This window comes from Symphalangus syndactylus, chromosome 22, assembly GCF_028878055.3.
Source record: "Symphalangus syndactylus isolate Jambi chromosome 22, NHGRI_mSymSyn1-v2.1_pri, whole genome shotgun sequence".
In the NCBI taxonomy this organism is placed as follows: domain Eukaryota; kingdom Metazoa; phylum Chordata; class Mammalia; order Primates; family Hylobatidae; genus Symphalangus; species Symphalangus syndactylus.
The window spans coordinates 35,674,444-35,691,129 of NC_072444.2; the positions used below are offsets into that span (position 1 = coordinate 35,674,444).

Sequence of the window (16,686 nt, forward strand, 5' to 3'; positions counted from 1 at the left end):
TTCCCGCCGGGCCCCGCCCCTGCCCCAACCCACTGGCCCCGAGGCCCCTCCCAGCCTCGCTCCATCTCATAGGCCCCGCCCCTCCCCGCCCCAGGCACCGGCCCCGCCCCAGGCACCGGCCCCGCCCCGCTCACCGCACGGCCCGCGGCTGAGCAGGCGGATGCGGCGCTGCTGGCTGCACTGCGCCCGCTGCAGCTCGCATTCGTTGCTGTAGGTGGAGGCGTCCGACCCACACACCGGCGCCACCACGCTGGGGCACGGGCTCTTCTTGCAGACGCAGGACGCCCGGCCCGGCCCCTCCGCGTTGGGCTCACACACGGCGCCGAAGCCGCACAGCATTCCCCGGCACGCTGGGGCGGGTGGGGGAGAAAGCTCAGGGTGCCGAGGCGCCCGTACCCACGTCCACAAGCCTGCGAGACCTTGCCGTGCTCTCAGCCCGCGCATCCACCCCCCCGCGCCACATCGGGAGTCCACCACGGACACGGACACGCGTGCGTGCGCTCACAGGACCGGCCCTGCCCCTCGCAGACCCCGCCCGCCGAGGATTCCCGCCAGCCCCGGGCCTCTCCAGGGATGACCATTCTCCCCCACCCCGCCCCTGCAGCCGCGGAGAGGGGCGTCTCCCGCAGGCTGCACCGGACCCTTTCTGCGACGGGCGCGGGCGAGCACCCACTTCCCACCCACCTCGTGGGCCCCCAGCGAAAAGCAGAGACGCCTCGAAACCAACTCAGGCACAAGCAGTCCAGGCCCCAGTTCTGCTCAGGAGCTCCTTCCACATCAGCACCGGAGCCCCTCACCGATTCACCCCATGGAGCACGGAGAGCCCCTTCCCGCGCTGCTGCAGCGTCCAGCACACCTGAGCCCTGCCGCCTCCCGCCCGGGTCCACCCCGGTCCCGTGTCCGGCCCTCAGGGACCTGAGAGCCCCACGGGGACCGGGTGTGAGGCCAGGTCACAGCTCTGACCCACCTCTGGCGCCTCCCTGACCGCTCCCTGCGCCTAAGATGGGTGGGGAATCTTCTTGCCTCCCTCTCCCCAACTCTTCCCCAGCTTCCCTGGAGAAGTGCAAATTCCCGGGCTCCGCCTCTACTATCTCCTATTCTTCCTGGCCAGCCCCCCACCCGCGGCAGGCCTGTGCTCTTCTGCAGCCTCCCATTGCTCCCTGGGATCCCTGGGGCATCCACATGCCCCCTCCTCCCTGGGCGTCCCCCTGGCCCCCCACCTCACTCCTGCCTCCTCCATTCCGCTCACTCTGTCAAAGCGACCTTCCTTCTTGGAGAGGTGCAGGAACTGTTGCCCATTTTGGTTCTTACTGTTGCAGACCACAGCGCCTGACACACATCCCATCACCAGATCTCAACGTGGCCCAACAAAGCTGCCTTAGGCACGTTAAAACCCAGACCCCCTGCGGCAGCCCATCCTGAGCACCCCTACCCCTAGCATGGCCCACCCAGGATCAGGGAAGGGCCCATTAGGGGCTGCAGCTGTCTGGATTTAATAAATGTTTAATTGGGTCCAATTATCATTAATTAAGTCGTGTCAGAGGGGTGGCTACCACCCATCACTCCCCAGCAGGCTCGCGAAATGGGGCAGGAGGAAACCCCCCCATCTCCAAGGAGGGTGGGTGCACTGGGAGCTGGAGCCAGCTGTTGCTATGGCAACAGCCCACCCCAGGCTCTGGCGCTGTCTGTCTGGGTGTCCCTGCCCCCACCCCAGAAGGCTGAATGAGGGCCGTCAGCCTGCCATCCCTGCAACCTACCCATGCTCCCTCCGCCAGATCCCTGTCCTCCTCCCCAAACCTTGGCTGTGCCCCCACCCCTCTTCTGCTCCTCTCCCACCTCAGGTCCTGCAGCCAGGCTGCTCAGCTCTGCATTACCCACTATGGGAATGTGGGCAGGTTCTCACCTGCCTGGGCCTCAGTGTCCCCTTCTGTGAATAGAAGCAATAGGACCTACCTCCTAGGATTGTGGGTTAAATGGGCCAGTATCTGCAAAGCTTAGAGGGTGTCCAGCACACAGCACTATGTGGCCCGTCTGCTACCATCATAAGTACAGTCATGAGGACTGTCATCACCACTGGCCTCCCCTGGTCCTGGCTCAAACCAAACTCAAACCACATGCACCCCTGGCTCCTTCACTTCCCTTCTGGTTCCCCTTCTCTCTCCCCTCAGCACCTCCCTCTCCCTTTGGCCCTGCCTTGTCCAAGGCCCTGGGACTCCCAGTCCAAATCCAACGGGCACCTGCCGATGCCCAGCCAGCTGTTCTCCTGGGCTTCGGCTGGATCTATGGACCAATGGTTCCCCCCAGGTCCCAACCCCATGGCCAAGGACCCAGTCACCTCCCTGCACCAGGGCTCCTGAGCCTTTCTCCTCTTATGGTCACCTTGGCCCAGCCAGACCTCTCCCAAGACCCTGACACCATGGCCAAGGGCACTGTTCCTGGATGGCCGGCATGCTCCTCATCCACCAAGACCTGCAGCTCCCTCCATAGTCCAGCCCGAGGTCCTGCTGCGTCCCAAGACAGAGCCTTGGGGAAGAAGATGATGATGGCAGCTCACCAGGGTGAGCCGGGCTGGACTGCTTGCAGGGGCATGGAGAGCAGGCTCTGGGATGGGAGCCTAGAGATACCTTAGGGACAGGCTCTGAGTGACCAGCTGCTGGACCAGTGTGGCAGGGCAGTGGAGAGACCTTGGGCACCTGGGGGGAACCTTGAAGCTAGGCTGAGCACTGGCCCCCCATCCCTGTCTGGTGTGCAGGGCCAGGTCCTGGCCGCTTCCCCTCTGCCTCCAGGGCCTCAGAGAGTCTGCTCCTCTTGGGATGTGGCCCCAGCTGTGGAGTGGGGGTGGATCTCCCTCACAGCATTTGATGATGTGACACTGCCGGCCAGCCCAGGGTTTAAAGGTCACAGTGCTGGTCCCTCCCTCCTATCCCCATCCAGGCTGGAAACACATCTGCCCCTCAAGAGTGAGCTCAGGAATCAGCGCCTCCGAGAAGCCCCACCCCCCCATTCTCGGCTCACACTGCGGGCTTAGGTGAGGGGCCGCTCCCACCACCGTGCTGAGTCCCCACAGGCCTAGGGGATCATAGAGGCTCCACACGAGATCACCTGAAGACAGGAGCACGTGGTGATGGCATACACGCACGTACCCGCCAGGCACAGCGCATCGCGGCAACCACGCCCCGAGATGTCAGGCCACTCTTCTCCCCAGCCAGCTGGCAGGAGGAAGGTGAGACATAGCTGAGGCCGCCTGACAAGGCCACACTGCTAGAAATGCCAGCGCTGGGCTCAGACACATCTGTGCTCCGGTCACCTGCCCACACGGCCCCTCATAGATGCAGGTGACACATCTACGCCCCTGAGAACCCTGTGTTCCCGATGGGTCATTTTTGGGGGTCCTGCCACACCTGTCCTAGCTCTGCCTCCTGCAGGAGCCCCTCCCCACCCACTCTCCTGCAGCGTGACGGGACCTCCCACCATGTGCAATGCTGGAGGCGGCAGTGCTTTTTATAGGAGCGGGTATATTTAACTCCCTTCCTGGTCCTGGGTAGGCTGGGGGATGGAGAGGATGCCCCAGCCCTGCTGTGAGCTCTGGCCGGTAACTGTGACCAGTTAGGTGGCCTGTGGGTCACGATGGCCTTGGTGTGGAACTCTCCGTGACTGTGTGGCAGAGTGGGCTGTGGCTAGGTGAAGGGGGCAGTGTGTAAAGAAAAGGAGACACTCCCCAGCCTTCTGGGTGTCAGGAAAAGAGGCTGAGGACGCTGAGAGAACCTCCCACCTGAGCACATCTTTAAATCCAGTTGGCTCCACGCCTCTGGCTCACAGGTGGCGGAAACTCAGTTCTTGCCCTGGACCTGCCCGGCCCCAGCCACCAGCATAGACCTGCCTCCTCCCCAGGACTCAGCCCACTGGGAGGGTTCAGGCCCCTTCCTGCAAGACTCGGGTCCTTCTCTGAGTCCATACCCTCCTGCCCCCAGTCCTGGGGCTGCCAGGAGGGAGAGGGTCTTCCAGGACAAGCCAGCTGCTCACCTACCTGCTCTCCCAGCCCGTTGCAGGCCCCTGCAACCCTGTGTCCCCTCAAATGCCTCAGGTCACAAACCACCCATGGTGCTGTGCTGCCCTGACCCATAGGGCTCCTGAGTCTCAGGAAGGGGGACAGCAATCCCACTGGGACGAGGCCCCTCAGAGGCCTCAATCACCTTGGCCATGCAGACTGGTCTCCTCTCCCCACAGTCCAAGAGAAGCCTGGTGCTCTGAGGAGCCTTTGGGATCTTGTAGGAACAGCCTAGTGGGGTGGGGGGGTGGGTGTTGGAGGGCCATCAGGGGCTGGGGGCCAACAGACAGGTTGCAGGGCTGGAGCCCAGGGGTAGGACGGGTTCCCACAGCCACCATTCCCCATTCCCACTGCCCAGCTCCTCACCCCAGGCCCAGCGCTGCCCCAGCCCAGAGTCCCTGGGACCAGGAGTTGAGTAGCCAAGTGTGGGAGAACCACTGCCCACTTGCTGGTGTGCAGCTTCAGGAGCAAAGCACAGCCGACTACAGGTCACCCCAGCCTGGCAGGCGGCCGAGGAAGCAGAGTGCCTCCATCTCACACCCCTGAATCCAGCTCCGGTTCCCAGGTGCCTAAACTCCACACTCCCAGGGAAGACCCCGCCCTATCTTTCAGACTGCTGAGTGTCCCAAGCTGCCCCCACCCCTGCCCCAACCTCTCAGCACAGGTGGGCATCACAGGGCCCCCTGCCAAGGCCTGGCCACCTTCTCCAGCCATCATCCCCCACTCCCAAGACCTGGAAAGTGGCCGAGACGATCTATCCAGCCCAGGGCTCTGTCTTCAGATCACTTCAGGATTTCCCAGGTCGTCCTCCCCACCCCACGTCCTGGTCAGGAAGGCCTCACAGCACAGCCTTCGCACAGACAGCCCTGCACACGCAACTGAACGCAAGTGAGACCCAGTGATGGGGCAGGTGCTGAGAGAAAACCTGGGTGCTCCTTCCCCACCTGCTGGAAAGGACCCCAGGCTTGGCGAGGGAGCCACGGGTCCCCCTGTCCGTGTTGCCCTGCAGTGCTGACCGCTTCCTCTCTTCCCCTCACACCACCCCAGTGACAGTGGCCCAAACACCGGGAGCACCCCCCGGGGAAGACAGGCCCCACCTCACAAAGCAGGTCAACAAGGTCAGCCCGCCCCCTCCATCACTTGTGCCCCCCGCCATGACAGCCTGCAGAGTCCCAGGGACAGACCCCAGCCCTGCAGGCCCCTCCCCAGACAGCTGTCGATGATCAGGCCAGGGCCCTCCCCCAGCCCAGCCTTCCCTCCAAGCTCCTGTCCACTTCCAGCCTCTGTCCAGCCCCACTCCTTGCTGAACAGGGAGAAAGGAGGACAATGGAGCGGAGCCCCCTGACCAGATTCTGGCCCCACCCTACAGGTCTGACATCACCTCACAACCTGTGGGTCCCAGGACTTGTTCCCAGTTTTGAGGCTGAGGGGGCTGAGGCCCAGAGAAGTGAGAGCCGAGCTCCAGTGCCGTCAGGCTGGGAACTCCAGACCCCCAGTTCCTACCGCGGCCCACCGCCGCGGACTCCCAGGACAGACCCAGGTCGGCCCACCGCCGTGGACTCCCAGGACAGACCCATGTGCCCTTGTCCAGCCTCCTCCCCACTTCAGACACACTCAACACATCTGGGTGCACACCTCCCAGTGGCCCCTGACTCCCAAGAGTGCCACAGCCCATCCAGGTCCCTCAAACTCAGCCCCACTCACCATCAGCAGGCGTCGCAGGCACTGGAGTGAAGTGGGTCCCAGGTTTATCTGGAAGAAAACAAATCCCCAAGTTAGGCTCCTCTGAGCAGGCCCCTCCCTGTCCCATCCCTTTGCCCAGCCTGGAAAGGGGCGCCCCTGCCCACCCCCACTCCCCTCCCCAGCCCCAGGGATCCAGGCTGGGGAGGCAGGGATGCTGAAGGGTCCAGCCCAGACCCATGGGCTGGCTGAGGTCTGAGACAGAGGTCCCTGCTTTTCTCTGCCCCACCAGCCAAACAGTCATGGCCTGACCCCTGTCAGATGGGGCCCCAGCCACAAGAGTGCAGGCAGGCCCCGCTTCCCTGGAAGAGTCCACCGCAGGCCCTGCCCCACCCCCAACTGCCGGCTCTCAGTGTAGCCAGCTGCCCCTCCCTCCCCAGCTCCCGCAGAAAGTGTTTCTGCAGCTTTGGGTGAGGGCCAGGCCCACTGAGAGCCCAAGGATGGCCTCCAGGGAGCGAGGGGGTCCGCATAGTGACCCATCCCATCCCCGGGAAGCTGCCGGGAGCCCCACGGACCCGCCGCAACCTCCAGCCTCTGCCTGCAGGGGCTTCGGGGTTGGGGCTTGGCCAGTGCGGCGCCCCGCCCGCGGCCACCTACAGTTGTTGAGGAACAGCAGCACCGCGAAGCCGAGCGTGGCGGTGGCCAGCAGGATCAGGCAGGCGTTGCAGGGCACCATGAAGCCTCGCACCAGCAGGGAGGCGCCAGGCGGCTGCCGGGTGTCCCGCGCCAGCGGCAGCGGAGGCATGGCCCGGGGCTCCGGCTCTGTGCCCCACTCTCAGAGCGTAGCGGCTCCTCACGGGGTGCCCTTGGGCCTCTTCAGGGCTGCTCGCCCCATCCTGGGAGCCCTGGGGCGGCGGACAGCAGCTGTGCCCTCAGAGTTCACCCAGTCACAGCCCTGGGGGTGCCAGGTCCCGACTCCAGTCCTCCAGGCTCATCGTGGGAGGACTGCAGAATTCTCCCGGAGTAGAAATCCCAAATGTGGGCTCCGAGGCAGGCGGAGGAGAGACTGGGAGCCCGCGGCCACCCCTGCTGCCCACAGCCTCCCCGGGCCGGCCGCCAGCGCTTGGTCTTCCCGGAGCCCCCGGAGCCACGCAGGCCGGAGAGGCGGTGCGTGCGGCAGGTGCGCGGGGTCTGCTGTCCCTGTCCCCGGCAGAGGCGGAAGCGGCGATGGGAGCGGGCAGGCAGGAGGGGCGGCCGCGTCGGGAGCGAGAAGAAAGCGCCGCCTGCGGAGGCCGCACCGGCTCCCGGGCTCCCGGCAGCTCCCCTCGTCCTTGCGGGGCTGGGGAGGTGAGTGAGGGGCGAGGGCGCCGCGGAGGGAGGGCGGGAGCAGAGACAAAGGAAGCCGCCTCCGGGGACCCCGGCGTCCTCGGGGAGTTCCAGAGGATCGGGCGGACGCGAACGGGAAAGCGCCGCACAAAAGGGAACGCCGGGCAGGCGGGGCCAGGGGTGCTCGGCTGGGGCTGGGCCTGGGGTCGGGGGTGCTGGGGCTGGGGCTGGGCCGGGACTGGGGCTGGGGTGGCTGAGGCTGGGGCCAGGGGTTGGCCTGGGGGCGCTAAGGCTGAAGCTGGGGCCAGGGGTGGGACTGGGGGCGCTGGGGCTGGGGGTGGGACTGGGGGCGATGGGGCTGGGCCGGGGGTGGGACTGAGTGGAGGGTAGCGGTGGAGCTGGGCCGTGGGAGCAGGGGTCGCGCCGGGCAGGGTCGCGTGCTGGAGCGGAGGCGGGTGCGGCCGGGGCAGGTCGTGGGAGGAGGAAGCGCCTGGGGAGCAGGAGCTGGGCTGGGCGGGTCCGCGCCCCGCACCCGCTGGGGTGAATCGGAGTCGCCGCAGGGGGATCGGGGGGGGGGGCCGCGTGCGCCCGCGTGTGCGCGTCGTCGTGCGTATGCCCGCGAGTGTCTGCGCCCGCGGCCCCACCCTGGCAGGGCGTAGTGGGGGAAGGGCCCCAGGTGCGGCGCGAGCTGTAGGGTGGAGTGAGGTGAGCGGCCCAGAAATCGCCTCGCCCACTTTCCCCTGGGGATTGACAGTGGCTCCTCCAGTCACCGGAGCCCCCGACTCCCGCGCGGGGCGGGGTCATGCAAATGAGCCCCATGCAAATTGCGGCGGGGACTCCCTGAGGGTCTGTGGGCCTGGAACGCCCTCCAGAGGCCGTTCCGGGAACGCCTGGGCCCTGACGTCACTGCGGCCCGGGGCGGGGTCTGGGCCCATCTGGGACTCCTGAGGAGTAGTCCGGCGTCCCCACACCCGCCCCGGAGGTCGCCCCTCTCCCTGGCCGCTGCCCAGCTGGGGGATCTGGGGGCAAGGGAGGGGTCCCTCCGGTCCGGTGTGTGCACCATCCCCTAGAGTCCATGTCAGGCCCTACCACCCTGGAGGCCAGAATCCCTCCGCAACCGCACCTCAGTCCCCCGCACACCCCTGGCCAGCCGCAGCCTTTGGAAGGGACCCCTGCGCACCCATTAACCTGCCCTCTCCTCTGTCCCTGCAATGACCTACCCCATCCCCCAAGTCCTAGCTCCAGAAAAGCAAGGACCCGGCGCCAGGGCGCTTCTGCTCCTCCAGTCCCTCTAGCACCGCGGACCAAGCCATCTGCCACACTCAGTCTCACCCACTCTGCAGACAGCTGCCGGCAGCCACCAGTGCCACCGCATGGTCACACCCAGGCCTCACCTCAGTCCACCCCAGGGGACCCACTGCCCACACCTGCTGCCTTCCTAGAGTCCCCCAGCCGGGTCTGTGGGCCCCTCAACCCCATGGCCATCTGGACTCTCCCCGACGCCCCCTTCCCTCCAGGTGCTCTGTCTCACCCTCCTGGTCAGGCTCCTCCAAGTGCCCCAGCCAAATCCCACCAACCCACCTTAGCTGGGAAGGTCCTGTCTTGCCAGCTCCCTCTCCTGGGACTCCTTTCCACCCCACAGCCAGGGACCAGCACCATGCCCCATCACCCAGGCAGGAGGCCTCCACATCTCTACGGCCCTGGAACCTGGTGTTCCAATGAAGCCTTGCAGGAAAATCCAAACTCAGCCACGGGTTCTCACCCACCCCAAGCCACGTCCCATGCAGAGCAGCTGTCAAAGGAACCACTTGGAGACCCACCGCTGCTGGCCTCACTCTCCTCAGGGGAGCTCCCACCCCAACCACCCCACCCCGCTGGACCTTGGCACTGTCCACACCAGGCTGACAGTGTTCCGGCGGTGCTGACTGTGGGTGCCCCGGGCAGGGTCTGACTTTTTATCTCCCCAGCGCAGGGTGTGGCCCAGGGATGAGAAAACCCAGCACAGGACTTGCTGTGCAGAGGCAGGTGGTTCACACGCATTCCCCATTTCTCACCTCCCAGCTCTGAGTCCCAGGGGCAGTGCCAGGGTCACACCCAGGCCGTGCTATCAGGTCACGCGCCAGCCCGCCTGCTGCCACCACCTTCAGCCATGGGATCTCTTGGTGGGCTCTGCAGGAGGAGGACATGCAGGTACCAGAATGTGGGAGGGGTGGGGGAGCCCCAGGTACGGGCTGGCAGAGGGGGCTTCAAACACTGCCTGGGAAGTTTGCCCCCACACAGAGGGACCCTGGGATCTGCCAGTAAAGGGGGCCCAACAAGCTGAAAGTCACGTGGGGGGCCTGGCTGGCCCAGGCCAACCCTGGAATGAGGCTTAGGGCCCCTTGGGCTGGGCCAGGGGGAAGGGGAACCAGGCAGGCAGCCCGGCCCCACCCAGCCCCAGTCAGTGTCTGAGCCCCCCGCAGAGGCCCAGATGCCTTCAGAAAGACAAAGGGCCATTGAGGCCCCAGGCCCAGCCAGGGAGGGGAGCTCAGGCGACATGAGCTATTTTGGGATCTTCAGACAAAATCATTCAGCCCTGACAAGCCCACACAGGCTCGTGTGCAGGAAAGAGCACTAGCCCCCTGGTCGATGATCTCACACTCACAGCACCACGCACTGCACACACACACATGCTGATCTCACACAGCACCACGCACTGCACACACACACATGCTGATCTCACAGCACCACGCACTGCACACACACACATGCTGATCTCACAGCACCACGCACTGCACACACACACATGCTGATCTCACACAGCACCACGCACTGCACACACACACATGCTGATCTCACTCACAGCACCACGCACTGCACACACACACATGCTGATCTCACACAGCACCACGCACTGCACACACACACATGCTGATCTCACACAGCACCACGCACTGCACACACACATACATGCTGATCTCACACAGCACCACGCACTGCACACACACATACATGCTGATCTCACACAGCACCACGCACTGCACACACACACATGCTGATCTCACACAGCACCACGCACTGCACACACACACATGCTGATCTCACACAGCACCACGCGCTGCACACACACACATGCTGATCTCACACAGCACCACGCGCTGCACACACACACATGCTGATCTCACACAGCACCACGCGCTGCACACACACACATGCTGATCTCACACAGCACCAGGCGCTGCACACACACACATGCTGATCACACACAGCACCACGCGCTGCACACACACACATGCTGATCACACACAGCACCAGGCACTGCACACACACACATGCTGATCACACACAGCACCACGCACTGCACACACACACATGCTGATCTCACACAGCACCACGCACTGCACACACACACATGCTGATCTCACACAGCACCACGCACTGCACACACACACATGCTGATCTCACACAGCACCACGCACTGCACACACACACATGCTGATCTCACACAGCACCACGCACTGCACACACACACATGCTGATCTCACACAGCACCACGCACTGCACACACACACATGCTGATCACACACAGCACCACGCACTGCACACACACACATGCTGATCTCACACAGCACCACGCACTGCACACACACACATGCTGATCTCACACAGCACCATGCACTGCACACACACACACATGCTGATCTCATACAGCACCACGCACTGCACACACACACATGCTGATCTCACACAGCACCACACACTGCACACACACATACATGCTGATCTCACACAGCACCACGCACTGCACACACACACATGCTGATCTCACACTCACAGCACCATGCACTGCACACACACACACATGCTGATCTCATACAGCACCACGCACTGCACACACACACATGCTGATCTCACACAGCACCACGCACTGCACACACACACATGCTGATCACACTCACAGCACCATGCACTGCACACACACACATACTGATCTCACACTCACAGCACCATGCACTGCACACACACACATGATGATCTCATACAATGGGTATTCCTGGCCTGCCCAGCACCACCCCTGCTCCCTGACCCCCACTCTGCCCCCTGTTCAGCCCCACTGCTGCCCCCAGCCCCAGCCTCAATCCTCTCCCTCCACCTGCCCGCATAGACGTGGGATGTCCCCCTCCCCCAACCTGCCTGCACAGACACTGATGCCCCCCACCTGCCTGCACAGACACTGGGCATCCCCCCCACCTGCCTGCACAGACACTGATGCCCCCCACCTGCCTGCACAGACACTGGGCATCCCCCCCAACCTGCCTGCACAGACACTGATGCCCCCCCACCTGCCTGCACAGACACTGATGTCCCCCCACCTGCCTGCACAGACACTGATGTCCTCCCACCTGCCTGCACAGACACTGATGTCCCCCCACCTGCCTGCACAGACACTGATGTCCCCCCACCTGCCTGCACAGACACTGATGTCCCCCCCACCTGCCTGCACAGACACTGGGCATCCCCCCCCACCTGCCTGCACAGACACTGATGCCCCCCCACCTGCCTGCACAGACACTGATGCCCCCCTCACCTGCCTGCACAGACACTGATGTCCCCCCCACCTGCCTGCACAGACACTGGGCATCCCCCCCACCTGCCTGCACAGACACTGATGCCCCCTCACCTGCCTGCACAGACACTGATGTCCCCCCCACCTGCCTGCACAGACACTGGGCATCCCCCCCCACCTGCCTGCACAGACACTGATGCCCCCCCACCTGCCTGCACAGACACTGATGCACCCCCACCTGCCTGCACAGACACTGATGTCCCCCCACCTGCCTGCACAGACACTGATGCCCCCCACCTGCCTGCAGAGACACTGATGCCCCCCCACCTGCCTGCACAGACACTGATGCCCCCCCCACCTGTCTGCACAGACACTGATGCCCCCCACCTGCCTGCACAGACACTGATGTCCCCCCCACCTGTCTGCACAGACACTGATGCCCCCCACCTGCCTGCACAGACACTGATGTCCCCCCTACCTGTCTGCACAGACACTGATGCCCCCCACCTGCCTGCACAGACACTGATGTCCCCCACCTGCCTGCACAGACACTGATGTCCCCCCACCTGCCTGCACAGACACTGATGCCCCCCACCTGCCTGCACAGACACTGATGCCCCCCTCACCTGCCTGCACAGACACTGATGTCCCCCTCACCTGCCTGCACAGACACTGATGTCCCCCCCACCTGCCTGCACAGACACCGATGCCCCCCACCTGCCTGCACAGACACCGATGCCCCCCACCTGCCTGCACAGACACCGATGTCCCCCCCACCTGCCTGCACAGACACCGACGTCCCCCCACCTGCCTGCACAGACACCGACGCCCCCCCACCTGCCTGCACAGACACCGACGTCCCCCCACCTGCCTGCACAGACACTGATGTCCCCCCACCTGCCTGCACAGACACTGATGTCCCCCCACCTGCCTGCACAGACACTGATGTCCCCCCACCTGCCTGCACAGACACTGATGTCCCCCCCACCTGCCTGCACAGACACTGGGCATCCCCCCCCACCTGCCTGCACAGACACTGATGCCCCCCCACCTGCCTGCACAGACACTGATGCCCCCCTCACCTGCCTGCACAGACACTGATGTCCCCCCACCTGCCTGCACAGACACTGGGCATCCCCCCCACCTGCCTGCACAGACACTGATGCCCCCCTCACCTGCCTGCACAGACACTGATGTCCCCCCCACCTGCCTGCACAGACACTGATGTCCCCCCCACCTGCCTGCACAGACACTGGGCATCCCCCCCCACCTGCCTGCACAGACACTGATGCCCCCCCACCTGCCTGCACAGACACTGATGTCCCCCCACCTGCCTGCACAGACACTGATGCCCCCCACCTGCCTGCACAGACACTGATGCCCCCCACCTGCCTGCAGAGACACTGATGCCCCCCCACCTGCCTGCAGAGACACTGATGCCCCCCCACCTGCCTGCACAGACACTGATGCCCCCCACCTGCCTGCACAGACACTGATGTCCCCCCCACCTGTCTGCACAGACACTGATGCCCCCCCCACCTGTCTGCACAGACACTGATGCCCCCCACCTGCCTGCACAGACACTGATGTCCCCCCCACCTGTCTGCACAGACACCGATGTCCCCCACCTGCCTGCACAGACACCGATGTCCCCCCACCTGCCTGCACAGACACCGATGCCCCCCACCTGCCTGCACAGACACCGATGCCCCCCACCTGCCTGCACAGACACCGATGTCCCCCTCACCTGCCTGCACAGACACTGATGTCCCCCCCACCTGCCTGCACAGACACCGACGTCCCCCCACCTGCCTGCACAGACACCGACGTCCCCCCACCTGCCTGCACAGACACCGACGTCCCCCCACCTGCCTGCACAGACACCGACGTCCCCCCACCTGCCTGCACAGACACTGATGTCCCCCCACCTGCCTGCACAGACACTGATGTCCCCCCACCTGCCTGCACAGACACTGATGCCCCCCACCTGCCTGCACAGACACTGATGCCCCCCCCACCTGCCTGCACAGACACTGATGCACCCCCACCTGCCTGCAGAGACACTGATGTCCCCCCACCTGCCTGCACAGACACTGATGTCCCCCCACCAGCCTGCAGAGACACTGATGTCCCCCCACCTGCCTGCACAGACACTGATGCACCCCCACCTGCCTGCACAGACACTGATGCCCCCCCCACCTGCCTGCACAGACACTGATGCCCCCCCCACCTGCCTGCACAGACACTGATGTCCCCCCACCTGCCTGCACAGACACTGATGCCCCCCACCTGCCTGCAGAGACACTGATGCCCCCCCCACCTGCCTGCACAGACACTGATGCCCCCCACCTGCCTGCACAGACACTGGGTGTCCCCCCAACTTGCCTGCATAGATATTGGGCATCCCACATATCTTTGTGCAACATTAATTTTGTCCCTCAACCCCCACCCATACACTGGGAAGGCACATTCCCCTCACCTCCCATACGTTCCTGTGTGAACACAGGCACACTCTGGTTGGGCACCCACAGGTACTTATCCTCCCCTCGGAAGGTGGGGGTTGGGGCCTGGAGAGGGTGGAGCACTAGGGCTCTCTGGCAATTGGCAGGCCCCGGAGGGGCTGGGGCTCGGTTCTTTCGGAAAGGGTGGGGTGGGTGTGAGTGCCCTTGGCCCACGCACCGCACATAGGCTCTAATGCAGACGCTGACTTCTGGTCCACCCAAGCGTTCGGTGCCCCCAACCCCAACCAAGGAAAACAGCTGGCATGGGTCGATCAGTGCCCACAGGTGCTGCCAGCCAGGTGCAGGGGAGCGTTTCCCCAAGGGCGAGAGAACGGCCAGCAGGGGACAGGCCAGCAGGGGAGACGGCACCTCCGAGGCAGGAATCAGCTTGCTCCTAGCTGTGGGGTCACGGCAGCTGACGACTGCGCCCCAGCCCTCTCTCCTGCCCCGTGTCCACAGCCTCTTTATCCCACCATTCTCTGCACTGACCTTCACCCCTCAATGCACAACTCCCTCCCAGCTTCCTTGGGAAGCTCTGTGGTGGTGCCAACCGTGAGTGTGTGAATGGGGAAGGCACTGATGATCAAATCAGTGAAGGTACGGTGAGCCCTGCTCACACCCCAGCCTCCCCTGGGAAGAGAAGGGGGCACAGCCCCTCCCCAACAGCTGCCGTGTGGGCCGGTGTTTGTGCTTCTCCTGCAGGGGGTGCATGGGAGCCTCCCACCTGCGGACATACAGGGGCTTGCTTCTCCTAGGTCCCAGTGTGAGGGTGGCCAAGGTGGCTGCCAAGGGGTGGGGCAGGGAGGCTCAGGCCAGCGACAGACCCCTGCTCCCACCCTGACCAGGCCTGGTCTGACTCCCAGACTGCCCTGCTGCCCCCAGACAGAGCCCCATCTGGACAGGGGTGGGCATCTGTGTCAGCCTCGAGGTCCCGCAGGCATGAGAGGGACTGTGACCCAGGACCCTCTCCTGTCCTCACTGCAGCCCCAAGGGACCCAGCATGCCCTTCACGTCACACCTTCAGAAACCACACTGGTCATCTCAGAGGCAGCGCCTGCAGAAGGTCCTGGGCCCTTTGCCAGACACGGGGCAGCGTGCCGGATGCAGTGAGCAGGGGGCAGGAGACCGGACAACCAACAGCAAGCTGAGGCGAGACACGTGCACTAGGACAGAGGAAGAGCCCAGCTCCGAGGCCCCCAAGACAGGCCAGGGTCACCCACCACCAGCCCCACGCCTGCAGCCCCGGCCCCGGCTGAGCCCAGGGACACAGGGTGGCAAGAACCATGGCCCACTAGTGGAGGCTGCAGGCACGTGCACACACATGCGTGTACACACACACAAACACGTGCACACACAGGCCACACAGCTGGAAACAGTCGGCTGCCTGTGGGACACAGCGCGCCCCTTCTCCCACGCCTCTGCTCCGTGAAGAGACTGCAGGAGGAGGGGCTGGGAGGGCCGTCTCCCTTTCCCAGGTCCCGCTGCGAGCCGCCCCTGGCAGGGGGCCTTCCTCAGAGGAAGTTCCCAGGATCTGTGCTGGTGGGAGAGGCCCCTTCTGGGGAGCTTCCTTCGGTGCTGCAGGCTCCACTACAAATGCGCCTCATTCCCTAGATCCCAGCCACAATCTTGCCACAGCCTGCAGGGCGCACAGGACTGCTCTGAGCCCCAGTGCAGCCCCCCAGCAGGCAGGAGGTGCAGGGGCACAGAGCCTCCTCCTCCAGCGGGCGACGGTCTGTGGGGTGGTATCTCAGCCCTGAACTTCCTTTTTCTCATCTCTGAGGGGCAGGCACCTCCTGGGACCCTGGGGTTGCATCCTGAGGTGGGCGGGCTGCCATGGTGTTTCCATCTGCAGCCCCAGCCCAGCTGGGCTTCGGGGGCCTTGGGGAGCCCAGTCCAAGTGGGGAGGGGGGTGCCAGAACTAGGACTGCAGGGAGGCGGTCCGTTCCTGCCCCGCCCGGGCCGCTGTGGGGCTGTGGACCTGGGTCCCGCAGGTGGAAGCAAAGCCCTGGGCGTGGGGCGCCTGCTTCTGCAGTCGTTTTCCACCCTCCTGCAGTGATGGAGGCAGAGTCAACCCTTCAGGAAGGAAGCTGCACGGGCCTGGCCGGAACGACCTCTGGCCGGACCTGTGGCCCTGAGGCATGGTCACCCCCTTCTCTGGAGCAGCCCCATCCCGCCTTCTGCAGGCTGTGGGATTAATGATTCCCTCTCCTGATCTTGCAGGGACAGGAACCTGTCCTTGCCCCAACCTCCTTCTCCCTCACCTCGGCCTGGAGGCTGCAGCAGGTGCCATCCCCACTGCCACCCACAGAGGCCCCACCAGAGCGGCCGGTGTGGACATGCGGGAGCGAGCCCAGGTCCAAAACAACCTTCCCGCTCCAGTCTGCAGGAACAATGGAGCCAGGGCTGTTCTCCGGGTGGGGAGTGAGGGGGTGGGGTGGGGTCTGGAAAAAGCCAAGAGTTCCTTCCACCAGCTCAGCCCCGCCCTCTCAAAGAACTGACCGACCGATTCCCCTACCCCTCCCACCACCTCGCTCCCTTTGGTTTCAGCCAGCAAAGCCCCCCGCCAGGCCAAGGCAGGGGCAAGC

The 16,686-nt window shown here is 64.6% G+C and overlaps 1 protein-coding gene across 4 annotated transcripts in view; it reads right to left on the reverse strand.

The window, feature by feature from the left end:
* Positions 1-16,686, reverse strand: part of AGRN (agrin) — a 38,013-nt gene that overhangs the window by 14,716 nt on the left and 6,611 nt on the right. For 2 of the 4 annotated variants that reach the window (XM_055261449.2, XM_055261448.2), the window contains exons 1-3: positions 6,386-6,628; positions 5,753-5,800; positions 135-350 (exon numbers count right to left, since the gene is read on the reverse strand). In XM_055261449.2, coding sequence (XP_055117424.1) covers positions 135-350; positions 5,753-5,800; positions 6,386-6,533 — 412 coding nt within the window. In that variant the 5' untranslated portion in view covers positions 6,534-6,628. Of the gene's footprint in view, positions 1-134; positions 351-5,752; positions 5,801-6,385; positions 6,629-16,686 lie in introns of those variants that run through there. The other 2 variants (XM_055261447.2, XM_055261446.2) reach the window with 1 other exon arrangement.